At 42.6% G+C, this 24,117-nt stretch overlaps 1 protein-coding gene and 1 non-coding gene across 2 annotated transcripts; one reads left to right on the forward strand and one right to left on the reverse strand.

The window, feature by feature from the left end:
- Window positions 1-5,570: 5,570 nt before the first annotated feature.
- Window positions 5,571-5,786, reverse strand: LOC135270746 (small nucleolar RNA U3). The gene has a single exon (XR_010338879.1). It is a non-coding gene; the product is annotated as a small nucleolar RNA U3 (small nucleolar RNA).
- Window positions 5,787-11,093: 5,307 nt separating this feature from the next.
- Window positions 11,094-12,686, forward strand: PURB (purine rich element binding protein B). Its single transcript, XM_064366709.1, has one exon. It carries the CDS (start codon window positions 11,094-11,096, stop codon window positions 12,030-12,032), a length of 939 nt encoding a protein of 312 aa, XP_064222779.1. The 3' UTR covers window positions 12,033-12,686.
- The last annotated feature ends 11,431 nt before the right edge of the window (window positions 12,687-24,117 follow it).

Consider the following 24,117-nt stretch of genomic DNA (forward strand, 5'->3'; position numbering starts at 1 on the left):
ACTTGCTTTCAGCCACAAAAATCCAAAAAAGACATCACTGGAGGCTTCAAAGCAAGCCAGTTGGATACTTGGCCCAGAGTGTCAAGCTGCAATGTATTTGCAGCACGGGGTGCCTGGCCTGGGAATCTGTGTCAGCACCTGCTAGGATGGCACATCCTGGACACCAGTTTCTTCTAACTGCCATCTTGCCTTGTTCCCTCCAGTCCAGTTTCATGCCTGATAGGAAAGGGGGCAGGAAAGGCAAGGAAGACTACAGCTTCTTAGCAGCTCAAAGCAGGGGGTACCCAGGAAGCACATATGTAGTTTCCACCCATTGCAAACCCCTTTTGACCATCCCCAAGCTCTCCTGCCAGCCTGTTCCTGACCCTGGGACTTTCAATGATCTCCTCCTCCTCTCAGCTTCAGGCACAGGCTGGGTCAGGCACAACAGGCAGCATCTTGCTCACTATAGTGAGATGAGCCAGCCAAGACTTAAGGAGTTTTCAGATTGTGGTCAAGAAGCACCTCTGTCCCCCGACCACAAACACAAATGAGACAATCTACAAAATAATCAGCCTTCATATTTCAAAATGTAACTCATGTGAAAGACAAAGAGAGACCTAGGGATGGCTCCAGATTAAAGAGAGTGGGTAGCTGGGTGAGGTGGCTCACATCTGCAATCCCAACACTTTGCAAGGCCGAGGTAGGTGGATCACCTGAGGTCAGGAGTTTGACACCAGCCTGGCCAACATACTAAATGCAAAAATTACCCGGGCATGGTGGCACACACCTGTAATACCCTACTCGGGAGGCTGAAGCAGGAGGGTCACTTGAACCTGGGAGGCGGAGGTTGCAGTGAGTCGAGGTCGTCATTGCACTCCAGCCGGGGTGACAGATCGAGACTCTGTCTCCAAAAAAAAGAAGGTTGGGGTATGGCAGCTAAATACTGCAAAATTCTCCTTTGCTGTAGAGGATCCGATCAAGACACTCAGTGAAATCTAAATAACAAAGTCTGCAGATTAGATTACAGTGTCAGATCTGTGCTAGTTTCTTGATTTTGATTGCTGTGCTCTAGTTAGGTGAGAGAATGCCCTGGAATAGACACTGAAGTGTTTAAAGGTAAATGGTCATCATGTCTTCAGTTTATTCTTAAATGGTTCAGGAGAAAAAAAGTCAAATAGCATGTAGGGGTTTGTGTGTGTGTGTGTGTGTGTGTGTGTGTGTGTGTGTGTGCGTGGGTGTGTGTGTGTGTCTGTCTGTCTGTCCATGTATATAGAGACAGAGACAGAGAGAGATGAAGAAACGGAAAGATGAAAAGAGTGTTGACACAAACACCATGATATTAACATTTTGGGGGTTCCATGTGAAGAATACTGTTCTTGCAGCTGTTCTGTAAGTTTACATTTTAAGTTTAAAAGGAGGGCTGGGCTCATGCCTGTAATCCCAACTTTGGGAGGCCAAAGCAGGTGGATTGCTGGAGCTCAGGAGTTCAACACCAGCCTGGGCAACATGGTAAAACCCCATCTCTACAAAAAAATATTTTAAAAATTAACTGGGTGTGTTGACACACGCCTGTAGTCCCAGCTACTCTGGAAGCTGAGGTGGGAGGATCGCTTGAGTCAGGGAGGCAGAGGCTGCAGTGAGCAGAGATCATGCCATTGTACTGTAGCCTGGACAACCAAGTGAGACCATGTCTCATAAATAAATAAATAAATAAATAATTTAAAAGGAAAAGTAATGAGGGAAAAAAGGCATGCCCACCCTGCAATGTGCAAACCCTTCCTCATTCTCCTGGCCCGGTTCTCTTGAATGCCCAGCCTTGTCTGCCCAAGGCTGGCCATCTGAGGCTACTGTCCCCAGGACCTGGCACTCCCACAACCAACTCCCAGCCCTGGCAAGGCCCACTTCCATCTGCTTCCTCCATCCCAGACTCCCAGCTCCTCCAAGATGCAGATCTAGCCCACCCTGCTTCTGCCCTAGACTTGGCCAGGCCATGGGTCTTCTCAGCAGGCTTTTAGTCCAGCCCAGGCCTCACAGGTCTTTGCAGCCTCCTCCTTAGTGCAGTCTCACTCTTAGGCCCTTTCAGCAAGAACTGCTCCAACTTCCCTCCTCTCCACTGGAAGCTCCAGTATCTCCTTTTTCCTCCTTGATCTCAGAAGAAAAAGGATGCCTTCTCACGTTCTAGGACCAATTGCTTTCCTGAGTGCCCAATTTCTGTGCCTACTCCAGGCCTCAGTGAGAGGTTTCCGTCATGACCCCTCAGCACCCCTCTCCTTTCCTCAGCCTCAGAGCTGGCTCAGGTCTCTCTGAGGTAAAACAGCCTTCATCCTGCCTTCGCCGTACCCATCCTTTGTCACCCTCCACCACAAGAAATACCTCCTCAATCCACACTTCCTGCCCCTGTATTTACTTGTGAGCACTTTGACATCTGGCTTTCATCCCCTGAGGCCCTGAAATGGCAGTGTCAAAGACACACAATTTAGAATCAGAAGACTTGAGTTCCAGTCTCTGCTCCATCTCCTAAGAGCTGTGTGATTTGTGATGTGTTTCCAAAACATGTGGGAACCCAAGTACACAGTTCGTATACAACTCAGTATGAACTATCACCTGTGACCTCAAAGTCTTCTGACCCCTTGGCCTTCCTCTCTCCTCATCCTCTTCGTCTGTCCCTGATTTCCCCACACAACCCTCTCTGAGCCTGATGTCCACTCCGCCTGTCTACTGGTGGCTCCCAAACCTGCATCTCTGTTACTTGCCTCTTTCCTGCACTCTGATTCTCTGGGTTCCACAGCCACTTGGAAATATCCTCTCAGGCATTCAGCCAGCTCCTCAAATTTAACACGCCAACAGTGAGATCCGTTCTCACTCATATGCAAATTGCCAAAAAACAGCAAAGCAGGCATTTAAAGGCCACTGAGAAGTAAAAAACTTCTGGGGAAAGAATTTGATATTCCAAAAATGCATCAAAGCAGCTCATCCTGTTATGTGGCACGTATTGTGAATTACATAGGGGAGAAGTACGTAACATCTGCAGCAAGGGGGACTGTGAAAGTCTCAATTCAGTGTTTGATATCATCTTCAACTAAAGAGCTCATTCTTTTAAACAGTGTCATTTTGCTAAGGTTAGTCTTTGTCTCTCATCATCCGAGCAACTACTTCAAAATAATCCTCATCTGGGCACGGCGGCTCACGCCTATAATCCAGCACTTTGGAAGGCCAAGGCAGGCGGATCACAAGGTCAGGAGTCAGAGACCAGCCTGGCCAACGTAGTGAAACCCCGTCTCTACTAAAAATACAAAAATTAGCCAGGTGTGGTGGCACGTGCCAGTAGTCCCAGTACTTGGGAGGCTGAAGCTGGAGAATCGCTTGAACCCGGAAGGTGAAGTTTGCAGTGAGCCAAGACCATGCCATTGTACTCCAGCCTGGGCAACAGAGCAAGACTTCATCTCAAAAATAAACAAATAAATAAATAAATATCCCTCCAACTGGGTGCAGTGGTGACTGCCTGTAATCCCAGCTACTTGGGAGGCCGAGGTGGGAGGATTACTTGAGCCCAAAAGTTCAAGACAAGCCTGGGCAACATAACAAGACCTTGTCTCCAAAAAATAAAATAGAATAAAATAAAAATCATCCTCCACTCCTTCTCTCATGTCCCCACATTCAGTTTTCAAATCCTGAGCCAAAGACCCCACATGCTCCCTCCTCTCCCACCAGCACTGCCACCAGCTGCACCCCATCCTTGCTGGCACTTGTCTGCAACACAGTCATTGCCTCCAAACTGAAGGCCCATCCTAGGTCCCACCCTAGCCCACCCATGCTGTCGTCTACTATGGGTCACTTCCTTGAAGCACAGAGCTGGAGGTGTTACACTTCTGTTCACACAGTCAAGTGGCTCCCCCTTGACTCTTAAATCTAGCCCAAGCTCCCTGCCTACAAGTCAAAGGCCTGCCCAGTGGGACCCGGTCTAGCTGCCTCCCAGATCCATTGTTCACCACCCACCCCTCACAGATGCTGGGCTCTGTCCAAACTGAAATTCTCACCATCTGGGGACATATGTTCCCTCTGCCCAGAATAACCTACCCCTGTCTCCACCTGTTGAGATCTATCCCTAAAGGATTATTCAATAAATAGTCCTGGAACAACTGGTTAGTCATTTGAAGGAAATTTTTAAAATTCTTCACCCATACTACACACCAAAATATATTCCAGATAAGAGTTAAACAGAAAATATAAATATATAGTAAAACCACATATATAAAAACAAAACCACAAAAAGTCTCTAAAAGTGTTCAAAAAACGTGACTACTGAGTATCTGAAATGGGAGAGACCCTAAGCTTAAAGCAAAGTATGAAATTTCAAAAGAATCAAGCAATATATCTGACTCGTTAAATAGAACTTGACTTGTTAAAATCACACTGATAAGAAATGAACACGGGGGCTGGGCACGGTGGCTCCTGCCTGTAATCCCAGCACTTTGGGAGGCCAAGGCGGGTGAATCACCTGAGGTTGGTAGTTTGAGACCAGCCTCACCAACATGAAGAAACCCTGTCTCTACTAAAAATACAAAATTAGCTGGGCATGGTGGCACATGCCTGTAATCTCAGCTACTCAGGAGGCTGAAGCTGGAGAATTGCTTGAACCTGGGAGGCAGAAGTTGTGGTGAGCCAAGATTGTACCATTGTCCTCCAGCCCAGACAAGAGCAAAACTCCATCTCAGGAAAGAAAAACAAAAAACAAAATGAACAAAGGGGGCCAGGTGCAGTGGCTCACGCCTGTTATCCCTATAATCCCAGCATTTTGGGAGGTCAAGGCAGGCAGATCACAAGGTCAAGAGATCCAGACCATCCTAGCCAACATGGTAAAACCCTGTTTCTACTAAAAATACAAAAGTTAGCTGGGCATGGTGGCACGCACCTGTAATCCCAGCTACTCCAGAGGCTGAGGCAGGAGAATCACTTGAACCTGGGAGGCAAAGGTTGTAGTGAGGCAAGGTCCAGCCACTGCTCTTCAACCTAGTGACAGAGCAAGACTCTGTCTCAAAAAAAAGAAAGAAATGAACAGAGGGATAGAGAGTCCTTTTCATGAACAGAATGTTGGGGTCCTCCATGTAGGGAAGTTGCATTAGAGAGGAGAAATCAGAAAGTTGTTTGGTTAGCAAGACACTAAAGAATGACTTGGGTGGACATCTTTCACAAAGATCAAATGATGCCTGACATTGCATTCCTTCCTTACGGATTTTAAATGTCTCAATCCTCTCCAAGGATTGAATTGTTCAAGGCCAAAAATTTGGTATCTTCCTCTGAACCCTCCTTGTCCTGGGAACCTGATGTCAAATCCACCCTACCTGCTGGCAGCTCCACACCTAATCACTACTGACCCATATGGATGTACCCCATTCACATTTATTGAGCACTCACTGTAATTTAGGCATTATTGTAAACATTTTTCAAGGATTATTGCCCAACAACCCTACAAGGTATTCTTTTTAGTGCTGTTGTCCCCTCTTTGTTTAGTGCAAACATCCTCTTTGATTTCTCTCTTTTCCAAATAATAACTACTTTATTGGGGTCTAATTTCTCTTTTTTTTTTTTCCACTCAGACAGCATTCTCTCTCTCTTACTTTCCAAAGGAGAAAGAAGAACGATCATCAATGACAAATGGCGATTGCACCCAAGCAACACCAAAAGTCAGCTTCACACTCAAGAGAGAACACTACGTCTCTTCCTCGTGGGTGCCGGTGCTCTACACATTCAGAGAAACTTCTCTAGTAACAAACTATAGAAATGATCCCTGAAAGTATAGTCCTAATTTCTCTATAATAAACTATATTTCAATGAATTTTGGCAGATCTGTGAAATCACTACCACAAACAAGATACAGAATACATCACCCTTAAAAAGTTTCCTTGTATTACTCTTTCCAATCTCTCCCTACATGTTGAGGCCCAGGCAAGTACTGATTTGCTCTCTAACACACACACACATACACACACACACACACACAGACACTCCTCCTTCATATACATTTATATAAATAGGGTCATACAAACTGTGTGAACATACTTTCACTTCCCTTGGGTAAATACCTAGAAGTGGAGGCTGGGCATGGTGGCTCACGCCTGTACTCCTAGTACTTTGGGAGGCCGAGGTGGGTGGATTGCCTGAGCTCAGGATTTCGAGGCCAGCCTAGGCAACATGGTGAAATCCCATCTCTACTAAAATACAAAAAACTAGCAGGGCGTGGTAGCGTATGCCTATAGTCCCAGCCACTGGGGAGGGTGAAGCAGGAGAACTGCTTGAACCCAGGAGGCAGAGGTTGCAGTGAGCCGAGATCGTGCCACTGCACTCCAGCCTGGGCGACAGAGTGAGACTGTCTTAAAAAAAAAAAAAAGTGGAACTGTTGGGCCTTATGATAGGTATATGTTTATAAGAAATTGCCAAACTGTTTCCCAAAGCATTTATACCATTTTATATTCCTACTCAACAGTGTATGAGAGTTTCAGTTTCTCCCTATCCTTCTCAACACTTGATGTTACAATTTTAATTTTAGCCATTCTAGTTGGTATTTTATTGTTAGTTTTATTTACAATTTCCTAATGATGAATAATGTTGAGCATTGTTTCATGCGCTTACTGGCTTTTTTGGTGAAGTATCTGTTAAAATCTTTTGCCTGACTTTTATAATGGGTTACCTTATTACTGAGTTTTAAGTGTTCTTTATAAGACCATTGTTGGACTCACTATCTATTAACTCCATTTAGGCTGGGTGTGGTGGCTCATGCCTGTAATCCCACCACTTTGGGAGGCCGAGGTGGGCAGATCACCTTAGGTCAGGAGTTCGAGACCAGCCTGGCCAACATGGCGAAGTACCATCTCTACTAAAAATACAAAAATTAGCCAGGTGTGGTGGCAGATGCCTGTAATCTGCAGAACTGCTTGAACCTGGGAGGTGGAGGGTGCAGTGAGCCAAGATCGTGCCCCTGCACTCCACAGCCTGGGCAACAGAGCAAGACTCAAAAAAAAAGAAAAGAAAAAAGAAACCACTTAAGGATGAGAACATTTTGGCTTGAAAAATCAGTAACTGGAGAGAGATCCAAGATGGCTGATCACTAGCAGCTCGGGATTGTAGCTCCCAGAGAAAGCGCACAGAAAGAGAGGATGCCACACTTTCAGATGAATTTTTGTTACCCATGGACCAGAAGATTCCCAATGGAGGAGCCCCACGGATCGCCAGGACTACTCTTGTGGCCGGTGTCACGGTTTGGCCGGCACCCCGGCGCGGCGGTTCTTGGTGCAGAGTAAACAGGACTGGGTCCCCTTTTGATCGACGTTTGGAGCTCTGGGAAGGCAGAGTCGCCCATTTACCTGATTGAAGAAGGGACTCAAGAGGGAAGCCAGACCAGAGATTCCCGGGCAGAAAAGCACCACGAATCTTAATGCCGCTGTTTTGGCCGGCACAGTGGGTTGCTCAGATTTCGGCGCTGGGAATCAACAAGTTGGATGTCCACTCAGAGACCTAATTTGAAAGCAGGCAATTACAAAGACGACAGGTGGATGAACTTACAATGACGGGAAGAAACCAGTGTAAAAAGGCTGAGAATACCCAAGATCACAATGCCTCTCCTTCTACAGGGGATCACAGTTCCTCATCAACAAGAGAACAAGGCCTGATGGAGAGCGAGTGCATTCCAATAACAGATTTAGGCTTCAGGAAGTGGATAATAAGGAAGTTTAGTGAGCTAAAAGAACATGTTCTAGCTCAATGTAAAGAAACTAAGATCTTTGAAAAAAGGTTTGACGAAATGCCAACAAGAATTGACAACTTAGGAATATAAGTGAATTAATGTAACTGAAGAACACAATACAAGAACTTCGTGAAGTATGCACAGGTTTTAACAGTCGAATTCATCAAGCAGAAGAAAGGATACCAGAGGTCAAAGACCAACTTAATGAAATGAAACGAGAAGACAAGATTAGAGAAGAAAGAGTAAAAAGGAATGAGCAAAGTCTCCAAGAAATATGGGACTATGTGAAAAGACCTAATTTACGATTGATAGGTATACCTGAATGTCATGAAGAGAATGAATCCAAGTTGGAAAATATTCTTCAGGATATTATTCAGGAAAACTTTCCTAATCTAGTAAGACAAGACAATACTCAACTCCAGCTAATACAGAGAACACCACAAAGATATTCCTCAAGTAGAGCAACTCCAAGACACATAATCACTGGATTCACTAGGGTTGAAATAAAGGAGAAAATTCTAAGGGCAGCTAGAGAGAAAGGTCACGTTACCCATAAAGGGAAGCCTATCAGACTCACAGCAGACCTCTCACCAGAAACCCTACAAACTAGAAGAGAGTGGGGGTCAATATTCAATATCCTCAAAGAAAAGAATTTTCAACCCAGAATCTCATATCCCGCCAAACTAACCTTCATAAGTGAAGGAAAAAGAAAATTTTTCACAAACAAGCAAGCACTCAGAGATTTCATCACCACCAGGCCTGCTTTACAAGAGCTTCTGAAAGAAGCACTACAAACAGAAAGGAACAACCAGTATCAGTCATCCCAAAAACTTACCAAAAGGTAAAGAGTATCTCCATAATGAAGAATCTACATCAACTAATGGGCAAAATAGCCAGCTAGCATTAAATGACAATATTGAACTCACAAATATTAATATTAATTCTAAATTTAAATGGATTAAATGCCCCAATCAAAGACACAGACAGGTAAATTGAATAAAAAGTCAAAACCTATCGGTACACTGTATCCAGATCTATTTCACAAGCAATGACATACAAAGACTCAAAACAAAGGGATGAGGAAGATTCACCAATTAAATGGAGAGCAGAAAAAAAACAGGAGTTGTAACTTTCATCTCTCACAAAATAGACTTTATTAGTAACAAAGACTAAAAGAAACAAAGAAGGACATTACAGAATGGTAAAAGGATCAATGCAACAACAGGAGTTAATGATTATAAATATATATGCACCCAATACAGGAGCACCCAGATACATAAGACAAGTTCTTAATGACTTATAAAGAGACCTGGACTCCCGCACAATAATAGTGGGAGATTTTGACACCACATTGTTAATACTCGACGGATCAATGACATAGAAAATTAATAGGGACATCTATGATTTGAACTCAGACCTGGAATAAGTAAACTTAGTGAATATTTATAGAATTCTCCACCCCAGGTCCACAGAACATACATTTTTCTCAGTATCATATTACACCTATTTTGAAAGTGACTACATAATTGGAAGCAAATCACTCTTCAGCATTTGCATAGCATTTCACAGACTTAAATGAAATATTGGTTGGCTGTTTGTTATTTTCTTCCCTTATTCCTTCCTGTCTCCGTTGTTAAGCACAATTATCGGCATAAAAGAGGTTTTTAATACCTATTTTTAGATTGCATTCCAGCCTGGGCAATAGAGCAAGAATCCTGTTCTCTCTCCCCCTTTTTCTTTTTCTTTCTCTCATAGAAAAAAAATAAAAAATAAAAAATAAAAATAAAAATAAAAAAATAAAGTACATATGCACAAGGTGATTCTTTGCAGTGTTATCTGTAATTGCAAAGTAGGGGAACTGCCCTAAACGCCTAATAGAAAAGTGGTCAGACTATAGTATGTCCACACAATGGAGAATTAAAAAAAAAAAAAAAAAAAATGGGTCCTAGACCTCTCCTGCCTTTCAGATCTAGATTAGATATCTAAGTCCTTGGAAAATAGCCCAGAACACTTTAAAACCCTTTGTGAAGTTTTCTGATTTTACTTAGAGAATCTTAATCCACAGGAATTTAAGTGATATGGCTTAAATGTCTATCCAGAGCATAGGGAAACAATTCTAAAATGAAGAAAGGACAAGGGTCAAGAGAGTCTCATGGGACAGATAAGACTTGTGAGCTGAGGGCCATGGGGAAAAAAAGAAAAAGAAAAAGAAAAATGAGTAACTGGTCAAGGTCACAGATTCAAACCTAGTGCAACTGCAGAGCCTACACTTTTTGGCACTATTGCAATACTGCCTTGTTACACTTCAATGCTTACAACAAAAAGGCCTCAGAGGAATTACTCACATTGTATTGATAAATAAACTAAAGATAGGCAGTCAATTCCCTTAACCACTTTAATATGGCTCATAAGTGTGGGGACAGCAAGGCCTGGTTAACTGATCTCTGGATCCCAAATTTCACCTCATTCTAAACCATCTTCTATATTGTTCCCATAGTGATCTTTCCAAAACGTGAATCTGATCACATATGGTGGCTCCAGACTCTGGGGTAGGCACTAACTCTCCCGCATTGCAAATGGCTTTCCTTGATCTAATCCACCTTCTCGTGTCATCTACAACCATTCTTCAGGCATACACACCCCCAGCTGCTCTGAGTTCCCAGCGTCAGGCCCTGGGTGCCTCTGCACTGCCGTTTCCTATGCTGGGAGGCTCTTCAGAGTTGGCTTGCCCTTCAGAGTCAGCACATGCCTTCTCTAGTGAACCCCACAGGCCGGTCAGAACCCACTTCCGAGCGCTCCAAAGGATCTCCCTCACACCGGTCACCATACTGTGTAGACTGGAACTCTGTTCCCAGCACACAACCAGGGCTGGGGCCAGAGTATACTCAGCTAACGCCACGAAAACAAGGAAGAGGGACGTGAAAGACATTGGAGTCTAAAATAAAAGTGTCATGAGAAGAGGCGCGTAGACAGATACAGACGGAGCCTGAGTCACGCTAACGCTGGCAAGTGCCCAGGAATGGCCAGCGAGCAGCAGCACTACCCGATTCCCAGCTTGCCTCCCGCCCTGCACGGCCCCTGACGTCATCTCTCTGCGCCACGCCGCCGCGGCGCTTCCGGCCGCGAGGCCGCGGTGGGCGGAGCGGAGTGACTTCACGGGAAGTCGCGCACCGGAAGTCGCTAGGACTGCAAGGAAGTCGCGGGGGCGGGGCGCGGAGGCGATGGGGGGCGGCGGCGGCCGGCGATGAGCGGCGGGAGCGCGTGAGCGAGCCGGGCGGGCGAGGCTGGGGGGCCCCGGAGCGCGAGCCGCAGGGCGGAGGGCGGGGGCGCGAGCGCGGCGGGCGGTGGCGGCGAGGCGGCGGCCGAGAAGATGGCGGACGGCGACAGCGGCAGCGAGCGCGGCGGCGGCGGTGGGCCGGGCGGCTTCCAGCCCGCGTCCCGCGGCGGCGGCGAGCAGGAGACGCAGGAGCTGGCCTCAAAGCGGCTGGACATCCAGAACAAGCGCTTCTACTTAGATGTGAAGCAGAATGCCAAGGGCCGCTTCCTCAAGATCGCCGAGGTGGGCGCAGGCGGTTCCAAGAGCCGCCTCACGCTGTCCATGGCGGTGGCTGCCGAGTTCCGCGACTCTCTGGGCGACTTCATCGAGCACTACGCGCAGCTGGGCCCTAGTAGCCCTGAGCAGCTGGCGGCGGGCGCCGAGGAGGGCGGCGGGCCGCGGCGCGCGCTCAAGAGCGAGTTCCTGGTGCGTGAGAACCGCAAGTACTACCTGGACCTCAAGGAGAACCAGCGCGGCCGCTTCCTGCGCATCCGCCAAACGGTCAATCGCGGCGGTGGCGGCTTCGGCGCGGGTCCCGGGCCCGGCGGCCTGCAGAGCGGCCAGACCATCGCGCTGCCTGCGCAGGGCCTCATCGAGTTCCGCGATGCGCTGGCTAAGCTCATCGACGACTACGGAGGCGAGGACGACGAGCTGGCAGGCGGCCCGGGAGGCGGCGCCGGAGGCCCAGGGGGCGGCCTGTATGGAGAGCTCCCGGAGGGCACCTCCATCACGGTGGACTCCAAGCGCTTCTTCTTCGATGTGGGCTGCAACAAATACGGGGTGTTTCTGCGAGTGAGCGAGGTGAAGCCGTCCTACCGCAATGCCATCACCGTGCCATTCAAAGCCTGGGGCAAGTTCGGAGGCGCCTTTTGCCGGTATGCGGATGAGATGAAAGAAATCCAGGAACGACAGAGGGATAAGCTTTATGAGCGCCGTGGTGGGGGCAGCGGCGGCGGCGAAGAGTCAGAGGGCGAGGAGGTGGATGAGGATTGAAACAGGCAGCTTCCCTACAGGCCTCCTCCACCCCACCACCATCTCCTTGGCTAGAGAATTCCCCTTCCTGCTCATCCCCAGTGAGCTAGTGGAGAGGGAGCAAGGGAGGCCGCAGAGGGAAAAAAACAAAACATAATATAGTTACGAGAAATAATCATAAGAGACCAGTGACAGACAACTTGAGAAAAGCAGTCAAGTTCCAAGGAACTGACAGCAACCTGCAAAGAGAGGACAACAGCATCTCTTCACCTGCATAAAATAGTCTCAGCTTCTGTTGTTTCTCAACTGAGGTTCCTAAACCCATCAGGATAATCCCTGGAGGGAATAGAGCCTTGCGCATCTGGGGCAAGAAACACGTCCAGGTTACCCAGACCATTGATAACAGTTGCATTTAGGTTGTACCTGGGTAATCTGGCATAAAAGATCTCTCTAGGCCTCATCGTTGCAGTGTCTATCCCTTCACATCCATTGAAATCAGCATTTTGGATCTAGGTCTTCATGGAATCCTTAAGAGGCCTTTACAGTTACCCAGTTCTGAGGGTTCAGGTTCACGAGAAGAAATGCAACTTGGGATAATCATGAACAGGTTAAAGATAAGAATTCAAGAAGCCATCTAAGAATACAGAACCAAATTGGATCCATTTTTTTAAAAAATGGTTTTGCATGGAACCTGTACCAAGGCAAATGTCTTTTCTTTGAAGAATTGTTTTCCGGGATGCCAGTGGATTCAGATATCAGTGCTTGAAGTAGAATCCATTACTAAAATAGTTTCAAAGTTGACAAATTTTCGAAGATAAAAGCAGTTTCACATTGGGGGTTGCTGAAAGTAGGCACAAGAAAAAATCAGGCATAAAGCACAAGGCAGACTGTTTGAGTGGATTGGTTGCTGCTCACTAAAGTTCTTCCCCTGATCTCTTAATACGGAGGTCATTACCAAGAAATGGCTTTGGTATGAATGAGAGCCAGATCTCCACTGTGTGAGCCAGTGCATTATGGCTAATTCGGCTGTTACAGCCACTGGTTGGCTGGATTTTAAACCATAAAACTTGAAGATTACCTACAAAAGGAACAGTGTGGCTATAAGCCTGAGCTTTAATGGAATATACATCCTCATGGAAAAGTTAGGAATAACCAAAACTGAAGTCTTAATTTACCTTCAGTTTAATCTGTGGATTTGTTCAAATACTAAAGATCCTCAGGTCCAGAATTCCAGCATCGTTTATTCTTTTTAAATTTTTAAGAACTTGATCCATTGTATCAGTACCTCACAATCAGAGTTGGCAAATGATGGATGAGTGATTCAAGCAGTGCACCCGGTGGAAGCTGAAATCCATCTGTGAATGGAACTGAAGTGAACGTGAATATGCTGACTATATCCTGGAACCATTTTTATACCATCTTGAAATTTCAACAAACTGGCTTTTGCCAGTTTATCCAGCTGTCTTTCAAGAATAAAAGTTGGGGTTTTCAAGGATCGCCTCTTCTATATTTTAAATGGATTTTCAGTAGAAATGATTTTTACTAATCAAGTTAATCCCACCCCATCAAAAGGTATTCCTAGAAATGTCATAGACCTAGGTAACTTTGAATTGAATGGGAGCTAACGTTCTTTCCAAAGTTTTCAGGTATTTGTGTGACACCTTCTCAACCAGGAGGCAAGTAACCCCACCTCCACGATCTTAGTATTTTTTTTAACTGCATGCCTGCCCCTTATTTGAGCTGCCTTTTTAATTTATTGCATATCCCTTTTATTATCTTATTTTGGTATTATTCAATCTATACAATCTTTTTGTATTTATTGGGAAGTGAGTAATATACAAAAAGGTTTTCATGTATTTGTGGCTGAGAGGGCGGGAAATAATTGTGTACATAAAATTAGGCTTTTTTAAAAAAATAGACTGATGCAGAATATTGTTGATCTTAGATTTAAAAAAAAAAAAAAGTGGAAGAGCCACAAACATTGGTGCCCTTTTCAGACTATTTCTCTACTCTCATCATCCACAGTAGAATTTTTAAACAGATTTTTTTAAAGCTTTTCTTTTAAATTTTTCTCCGTTGCAAAGAATGTTTCCTAAATTGTATGGGAGCAATAGTATTTTTGATGTTTTAATGACATCCGTATACTTGTACTGTATTTTGTACTACAAGGCAGCTGTTTTCAATAATGTCCTGCTGTATTTACCTATGTGTTTTGAGTGTTTATTTCTTTGCTGCGGAGAACAAATTCCTAAATAGTTTTAGTAAAGGAGCTGAGAAGCTAGCATTAGGTTTGCAGAAACTGTTTAAGTTTCAAACTCTGAGGCAGCAATGAAAATTAAGGTTGCAGCTATTAGTTGATTGCTGTAACTTTTTCATTTTCAAACCATGTACAATTCCTGTATAGACCAACTTGTTTTCTTGCTTCAGTGGTGGTTCTGTTGCTCAGCTGCAGTGAGCCAGTTCAATTTTGCAAAGGTGCAGTACCTCTCCTTTTCAAGGGGTTGGTTTATTCTTTTTCTTTTCTTTTTGTTTGGCTGAATTGCAGTAACTAGCCTTGCCTTTCTATTCTGTAGAAATGACAGGGTCTTCACAATCCTTCACCAGTGGCTACTAAGCTATAATTAGCTGAATAGAAAGAATGTGGAAGTGGTCTGAGGCATATAGAGTATATGCCAAGAACACTACCATATATGGCATCAGCTTTGGTTACCAGAGAAATTTTCTTAGTCATTAGACCATATAACAGTAATATATCATATGTAAATCTTTAGATATCAATTTGAGAATCCTCCAAACAAGGAGCAAAGAATGCATAAGCTATGTGTTGGCAAAAGTAATTTATATTAAAATTTTGACCTGCCTATGTACGATTAAGTGGTAATGTCATAGTGGTGGGTTTTTAAGTCTTAACCAATCTCTAAGGTTTGTTTCTCCTGCAAGGGATGGTTCATGGCCTCTCTTCCCACTGCAGGAAGATTGCAGAAGGCTGTGGACTAATTGTAGCATTTCACTGATCTTCATTCCAGTCACTAGGGACAATAGAAACCTGTAAAACACAGAAATTCATTTGTAAATATTATTAATAGCTTATTAAAGGAAATGGTCTTTGTTAATTCCAGTTGGAGAATGGCATTGTACAGACATAGGTAACAGCCATTTTTTTGTTTGTTTGTTTTTCAGTTGTTAAATAATGATTTTTGAGCCTCTTTTTTAATTTTGGCAGATATCCCAGCTAATCAAAATAATCATATTCCTGATAAGTAGGAAACTAAAACTTCTTGTCAGATAATTGGTGGAAGGTTCGTTTCTCAAAACTACTGTAGTTACAAAGATGAAAAGCCAAATTTAGGAACAGAATCAAAAGAACAAAAATCTGTGAAGAGAATCCTACTACTATTAACTACTACTCTGTTTTGGTTTCTATTGTCCCTACCTGTCATTTCAGCAAGTGGAACAGCAGCAAGTTTTTCAGTGCATATGCTGCACAGAACAAAATATAAATCTGTATGGCACCAAAAATCAAAGTGAAAACCAAACCAAAAACCCAGACACCCTATGTAACTATCGGAGGCATGTAGGTGGTATAAATGACGGTAGCTGTGATAAACACATGGCTACTTGTCACATCACTATCCATAATTATTTACTGCAAAATAATTGAGAGGCTTTTGGTGCAGGCAGCCATTAACCTGCTTCCTTTGTTTCCTCGGGATTACTTCGCAGTAAATTGCAGGTCTTTTAAGAGATTCAAGCTTCAGTTTTCTCAAAACAAAACAATTATCCTGTCTTATCTGAAAATGCAGGGTTGTGGGCAAAAGAGGCTGGTTATAATAATGCCCTCATATTGAGTGGTCTGTAAACGGCTGCACACTTCAGGCACTGTAGTTGCTGAAGATGCTTTGTTAAATGACCTTGACTGGCTTTACAGGGGTGTAGAATGTAATCTACACAAGGTGACTTTGCATCTATCTTGCTCTTGAGGTGGATGAAATTGAGAAGCTGGAGTGTGTAAGCCATGCACATAAGTATTCTTCACTGTAAATTTTGTTTTCATTTTTAACCCAATTATGGTACTTTGTCCAATGCACAACTGATCTCTCAGTAGATATTCATTTGAAAATAGTGTGGCCTTGATCAGTGAGAAAGGGAAGGAGAAAAGTGACTTTTTTGCTTATGTAGAAATGACTCATCTGCAGAGAGTGTGTCTTTCTGCAGCACTCTTGGTATAATGTTAGTGATCGGTCTCCTTTTTGATTGGGGAAAATTAATGTTTTTGACCCTGGAGTTAATTCAATTGAGTTGTCTTCTATTTTTAGGAAGTATCAGAATTGCTCTGATGAATAACAAAGTTGACTGTTTTGATGTCCAATCTCAGGTTTTAGAATATAGTGGTGTAAAGTCCCACTATTTTTAATTCTAAACAATTTTAATTTCGTATACCCTAAAAGTCACATGCATAAGGCCTGTTCAGAGAGCAGAGCCTCCATCTTTTTGCTCCTTTTCTACTTTGTACTTCACTTGAAAAAAATGTCAAGTGACTTTACATTGTATATTTCCATTTTAAACCTGACATATTTCTCAAAGATAAAGCACTTTTTGATCATGAAATACATGAAATCTTTGTGTGATGTGGATCATAGTTTCTCAGGCTCCCTTAGATAATTGCTTATGAATATTGTTCTAACTCTGTGTAAGAAGAGTAGAAATCTTTGCTAGTGTTAGGTTTGTATTATTGATCCAGAATGCATTTTGCTAGTTTCCAATGGATGGGAGAGTAAACAATGCTGCATTCACAATTTAATAAGTTACTTTCCCTTGAGCCTTAAGGTAACTTTTTCTTTTTTGTCAACAACAGCACTGAAGTTATAGTAAGTGAATGAGATTATCAGTTTTCAGGGTTGGTTTTAGAGTACTGTAAATCAATTAGCTGTCTTCCTAAAGAGTTACAACTCCCATTCAATATACTGGATAATGGGTGTGTGGGTGGGGCAGGGGAGGGTGGGAGATAGTTTGTAGAAAAGAAAAAAGAAAAAAAAAACCACATTTACCTTAAGAAAATATAAACAAAAAAAGATTAAAGTCTGTGTCATATGCCCCATTTGAAATTCCAAATGTGGCCGGGTGTGGTGGCTCACACCTGTAATTCCAGCACTCTGGGAGGCCAAGGCCGGGGAGATCACTTGAGGTCAGGAGTTCAAAACCACTCTGGACAACATGGTGAAACCCCGTCTCTACTAAAAATACAAAAATTAGCTGGGCATGGTGGCGCGTGCCTGTAGTCCCAGCTACTTGGGAGGCTGAGGCAGGAGAATAGCTTGAACCTGGGAGGCAGAGGTTGCAGTGAGTGAAGACTGTGCCATTGCATTCCAGCCTGGGTGGCAAAACAAGACTCTGTCTCAAAAAAAAAAAAAAAAAAAAAAAAAAGAAGAAGTTTCAAATGTAAGGTGGAAATGGCAAATTATAACTTCATTTCCCCCATTTTTAACTTAGAAAAACAAAGTCATTAATTTTCAAGTATTAGCTCCCCAGAAGCTTCAGCAGATAGCTGGACTCTTGAATAACAACTTCTTTTGATATGTCTGACTTTGCTGTTTAAAGTCACCTTTCCCAGCCCTCAGTCTTAAAACTCAATTTTATTACTGACAGATTTAATGAACTCTTACTTGAACAATTGTGGTCCAATTATTAGTATTGAAAATTAGATTTGGAAAATGAAAAAATAATAAAATTGCATCATGAAAACTTGTTACCCTAGAGATTCCCAATTGTTATCTGTACCCCGATCCAAGTAAGGCCTTCATGAATGTATTTTATATTTCCTAAAGAAGTAGGGAATATGCCATCAATGTAATCACCTCTCTTCACAATCATTTGAAAATCTAACTCATGCCTTTTGAATTAGACATTCCAACTGGGATAGGTAGAGCCGTGTTAAAACAATAACAACTGCCATATTGGCAGTTTCACTGCTCAATAGGATTTCTAATAAAGTAAGAGCAGAGCTTTATTGGGAGCTAAAACTCATTTTTCTCCCATAGGTGATTCTAACAGTTTAATTAAAAAGTACAATTATACTTTTAGGTGTCATCAGATTTTGAATCTAGAAGCAAATTTCATTTTCTTGTGTTATATCTAATATCCATTGACATGGGCAAGAGAACTAATTATATCTTTTTAGTATGATGAAATGTGGGCCCAGAGTATTGGAAAGAAAGCAATATTCCTATTCAGTGTCCACTAGAATATTGCAGAAGGCATGAGTTTGTCCTTTTCCCCCCTTCCCTTCAATAACTCTTCAATAGCTAACTTTTTCCAAAATGTTGATTTAGGCCATCTCTTATTTCTTAAAGCCAAATATTTTGTCCCCAGTCTTAACTCTGAGTTGCAAGATCGGGCTGGTTGGAAGAATCTTTATGTTTGGAAATAGGATGGTGAGTGGTTTGTTTATTCTCTTGTTAAATTCCTTTTTGAGAGACATAACTGCAGGGAGAGTCCCAAGAAAATTAAAGAACTGGATTATATCATTAAACACATTTGTGTTGTAGGAATTTGGGAGTTTCATTTTGAACTGATAAGGTACTGGATTTTTTTTTTTAATTGAGATGGAGTTTCACTCGCCCAGGCTGGAGTGAGTGCAGTGGCTCAATCTCAGTTCACTGCACGCTTCACCTCCCAGGTTCAAGTGATTCTCCTGCCTCAGCTTCCTAAGTAGCTGGAATTGCAAGCATGCACCACCATACCCAGCTAATTTTTTGTATTTTTAGTACAGACAGGGTTTCACCATGTTGGCCAGGCTGTTCTTGAACTGACCTCAGGTGATCTGCCTGCCTCAGCCTCCCAAAGTGCTGAGATTACGGGTGTGAGCCATCATGCCCAGCCCACTCTGAATTTCTTAAAGTCAATAGATTGAGCAAAAAGTCTAGAGACTGGCTTGAAGTCAGTATGGGACATACTGATTTTGCATGTTTCGGTAGCAGGCAAGTATATTTGAGTTATTTTTCAATGACATCAATATTTGAGTAGTAACTAAGATCGTCAGTGTATTTGGACTTCTTTTTTCTGAAGTTCTAGAACAATTAGGGATTTATTCCTTTTGGGCCTCCATGCAGATGTTTTTCCAAGATCTTTTTTAAAAAGTTCATTTGTCTTCTGATATATTTCCAGATAACATACTTTTTGTTCTCTAGGAATCTTCACTGCCAATCATAAATCTACCAGTGACTTCCTTAGACTAGATTATCACTCCAAAGCTGGGACCGATGTCCTGCCAGTAGAGAATCTACAGAAATAATCTGAATGAATTAAAACCAAATCTTGATAGCAGGAGACAGCTTCCTGATCTAGCTGTACAATTAAAGTTTAGGTTGGAAATTACTTTAAAATGTGTTTTTTGGGGATGTCTTCAATCTCTGTGTAAATATCCACATGCTTATGCATTGTAAACCAAGTGTGTGTTCCTATGTATGAATTTGTAGAACTGATTTCTGCTTCAAGAGAAGCTGCACCTTTAATTTTATAAGGTCCCCTCCACCTGTAACCCTATAAATGTTTGTAAATAGAACACTAAAATTTGTAGTGATAGGATCAATTTGGGAATATCTGCTGAGAGACCAAAAAGTTCATTTTTTTAAGTACCTTGGTTAAAGAGTAAAGATTATTCCTCTTGCTTATTTTTTAAAGAAGAATGCACTTTAACAAACATAGAGCTGCATGGGCAATTCAAACAAATCTGTGAAGTGCAGTACCCATTCAAAAATCACACTTCCTGAAAACCGTTCAAAAGCGGAGTCCAGACGGGCTGTTGATCTCACTGCCTGTAGGTTGAAGCTCAGATTTGATCAATTTTGAGAGGAGCAGGGCTGCTTCAAAAAAGCAATGTGAATACAGTCAGAAGCTTCAGACAGGTCTGTAAAAATGGCGGGTCCCGTATTTACCACTAACTAGCAAAACTGACAGAAAAACTCACAGAAAAAAGTTTAAGAATCCTTCCTGCTGGTGTGCACTCCTTACAATAGACTTTTGCAAATGGAGTTTTACAGTCTATATTTAAAAAAATTGTATGTTTGTAACAAATAAAGTATGCAGAAAAGTGAATGACTATCTTGTGCTTGTGTCTCTAAGTAATTGTGTGGTGATGGGGAGGGAATTACTATCTGTTGGGGCTCATGAATGGATATGGAATCAGAGGAGTTCCCACTTGAAATGACTTAAGTCATTGCACATTTCATTTGAACTATAGCCTGTTCTAGAACTTCTGGGTTCCCATAACCCTTTTCTAGTAAGCAGTTTGTGGAGTAAATCAAAAGTGCAAATTAATTTTATACTTTGGTTCATAACCTAGACAGGCACTTGCTGCCCTTAATTTCTCCCATTTACAATATTTGAAAGAAACTGCTAAGTCTTCCTTCATTGTTTATCAACTTTGTAACCGCTTAGGAGGTAAATTAGGCCAGCCTTTTCTTACCCTAACGTCTAAGAAAAAAATTGAATTGTGTCCATTGATCCTGGCCAGAGATTCTCAAACATTTTGGTCTCAGGAACCCCTTTACACTTAAATTTACTGAATATCCCCAAGAAGGTTTTAATCTTTCTAGGCTTTATCTGTAGATACCTATCATTTTAGAAGCTGGAACATTTTCAAGACAAAAATAACAAGCACATATTCCATCAGCTATCAGAGCAATTACATCATGTCATTTAGCCTCTGGAAAACTCCACTGTAATCTTATGAGAGAATGAAAGTGAAAAAAGCTAACGTTCCTTTTTTCTTTTTTTTTTTTTGAGATGGAGTCTCGCACTGTCGCCCAGGCTGGAGTGCAATGATGTGATCTCAGCTCAATGCAACCTCCGCCTCCCGGGTTCACACGATTCTCCTGCATCAGCCTCTAGAGTAGCTGGGATTACAGGCGCACACCACCATACCTGGCTAATTTTTTGTATTTTTAGTAAAGATGAGGTTTCACTACATTGGCTGGAATGGTCTTGAACTCCTGACCTCGTGATCCATCTGCCTCAGCCTCCCAAAGTGCTGGGATTACAGGCATGAGCCACTGCACCCGGCCAAAAAGCAAATGTTCTTATGAACATAGCTTTAACCTCTTGGACTCCTGAAAGAGTCACAGATACCCCTAGGGAATTCTGGATCACACTCTTGAGATCAAACCACTAACTAGACTGATATGTAAATAATGACTTTCTGAAAATGAGGGATTTTTTAATAGAGATATAGCTTAATTCTTTAGTTCTTGCATGTTTTCTTTATATTAGAAGCTTCTGCTGTGAAATGCTCACCCTTCCCCTGGTCCCCCGACACACAACATACTTAATTTTCCTGTGATTGTCCACTTCTACAATCCCTGTAAGTGGTTCTCAATGCTGACTGCAGAACCACCTGGAAAGCGTTGAATATTGATGCCCAGGTACCACCCCGGCCCAACTGAATCAATCTTTGAGACACAGATACGGAGTTTTTTATTAGTGCTGTGCCTTTTTGAGCTCCCCCAGTGATTCTAGTCTACAGTCGGGGTGAAACCAGTGGCCTATGGGATTTTAAGGTACAAAGAAGGGAAAAGGGTTGGGAATTTCTGCCAGAGGAAAACGAGAGTTTAGCAGAACATTCCTTGAATGTCTGGCTTTCACCTTTCAACCAGTATGCCTGAATTACTACTTAAACCTCTAAAATAACTAATCTTGAGAAAAGTTTGCAAATTGAATTCTTAAGCATTGATAGTCCCTCACTGGGAAAATCTGGGGTTTTGCTAGCACAAAGAATCACTTAGCATGCATCAGATTACCTAGAGGGCTGGTTAAAACATGGATTACTGAGTGTCTGATTTAGCAGTTCTAGAGGGAACTTAAGTTGCATTTCTAACAAGTTCCCAGGTAATGCTGATTCTGCTGATTTGAGGACCATGCTTGGAAACTAACTGCAGAAATCACAAAAGTTATGGGAAGAATTAGCTTAGTTGCCAGCTGGTGGAGGTCTCAGGAAGTATTTGCCCTGATGAGTTAATGTGCTATAGTGCTGCTGAGGGGGGTTTGGTTCTCTAGAAAGCCTGTAGGTGGTTTGAATATTTTAGATTCATATGAAGTTTGTTACTGTACAAGTTTAAATAATACATGCAGCCAGGTTATGGTATGAAGAGCTGCATTAGAGCTAATGCCTGGAGGAATAGGAATATTACCTTCATAGTTTTCATATTTGTTCATGTTGTGAGCTAGGTTCTATCCTTGACTCTGTCCTAAACTAATACTGTGATTCTGGGCAAGTACCTTCTACACATCAAAATCCTTTTAAGGTCCTCAAAGAATGTCTAGCTTCCAGAAGCTATTGCGATTTGGGAAAATGAGAGCCACCTGGTGGTCAGTACCAAAATCTTATAATAACCATTCTTAGCTCAGATCATTTGTAAATTCATTCATTCAGCTAATTACTGGGTAGCTGCTATATATTCCAGGTATTGTACTAGGGTAGAGGATATGGTTGTCGTTCATATGGAACTTACAGTTTAGTGGGTCAGGAGAAAGAAGAGAAAGCTTTTAGGAAGAGCTCATCTCCCTAGCTATTAACCAGCCTCCAAGCAATAGATAATTTGATTTGCAACGTCATTCCTGACCCAGGCCTTTGCTATTTACAAGAGACAGCCCGTTGAAATTTAAAAGAAAATATTCCCTACACAAGACAAGACGTTTAACTTCTCTTAGACATCCATAGTACCTTATGTAGACCTCCTTAGTGGACCTAATTAAGGTCTCCAAACTAGTTAATGACAAGAGCAAACATACATCTAAATTAGCTCTCTTATCTAACACCATGCTGTTAACAGAAAGGACAAACTTCTTACTCACTCCTATGCTATGCGCCCGAGATGACACAACAAATCCACTGGTAGTTTGCAGAACCGAGATTGGAGAAAATTGACTAAGTCTCTCAAGCCTATGGGTAACACAGAGATTTCCCTAGACCCCACCCTCACACACATTTCCCCGACTTCTCGCATGCAGGACTGTACCAGGAATTCCTCCATGCTGCCCTAGGCTGTCCTCCCACCCTCAAAATCATCCTATCCTTTGCCTCATTTATTCAGTAGCCCTTATAATTGGTGGCCATTTCTTTTCTTTTTTAGAGTTATAGTCTCCAAACTTTCTTTTATTACAAAATTAATGCAACTCAATTTTACAAAGATGAACAGTATAGAGTCTCTGGAAAGAAAGAAACGAATATGCCTCCTTTCCCCAAACCTACTCCTTAAATATAACTGCTGTTAAACAACTTAGTATGCATCCTTTTGTAATTTTTGTTGAAGTATTTTTTAAATCTCAACACAGTGCTAAGTGGCCATCACATTTATGTATGTATTAATATCTACTGAAAAATATTGTATTAGCTCAGTAAGTTAAATGATGATGAATTTATGCTGAGCACACTGATGGCTTTTTCCTGAGGTATTTTCTTGTTTCTTTCTTTTTTTTTTTTTTTTGAGATGGAGTCTTGCTCTGTCACCTAGGCTGGAGTGCAGTGGTACAATCTTGGCTCACTGCAACTTCCACCTCCAGGGTTCAAGCAATTCTCCTGCCTCAACCTCCTGAGTAGCTGGGACTATAGGCACCCACCACCATGCCCAGCTAATTTTTGTATTCTTAATAGAGACAGCATTTCACTATGTTGGCCAGGCTGCTCTCGAACTCATGACCTCGTGATCCGCCCGCCTCGGCCTTCCAAAGTGCTGGGATTACAGGCGTAAGCCGCCTCAACCGGCCTCCTGAGATATTTTCTAACATACGTGTCTTATATTATACACGTATATATACGTGTGCACACGTGTGCACAAGGCCCACCATTGGTGGTGCACAAGGCCCACCAATTTTAGGCAGAAATAAAATTTTGGGGGGCACTATACCATGCGGAGAATTTTTTCTTTTGCAGAAATAAATTGAAAAGTAATTTCATTTTTTCTTCTAGATCCCATTCAATCAGGCTCAGATAAGTACATCTCATGTAATGGTAAAATGAAAATTCTTGATCTTAGGGCAGGCACGGTGGCTCATGCCTGTAATCCCAGCATTTTGGGAGGCTGAAGCGGGTGGATCACGAGGTCAGGAGTTC

Source organism: Aotus nancymaae, unplaced genomic scaffold (assembly GCF_030222135.1).
Source record: "Aotus nancymaae isolate 86718 unplaced genomic scaffold, 86718_ANA_hifiasm-v0.15.2.pri h1tg000065l, whole genome shotgun sequence".
NCBI classification, from domain to species: Eukaryota; Metazoa; Chordata; class Mammalia; order Primates; family Aotidae; genus Aotus; species Aotus nancymaae.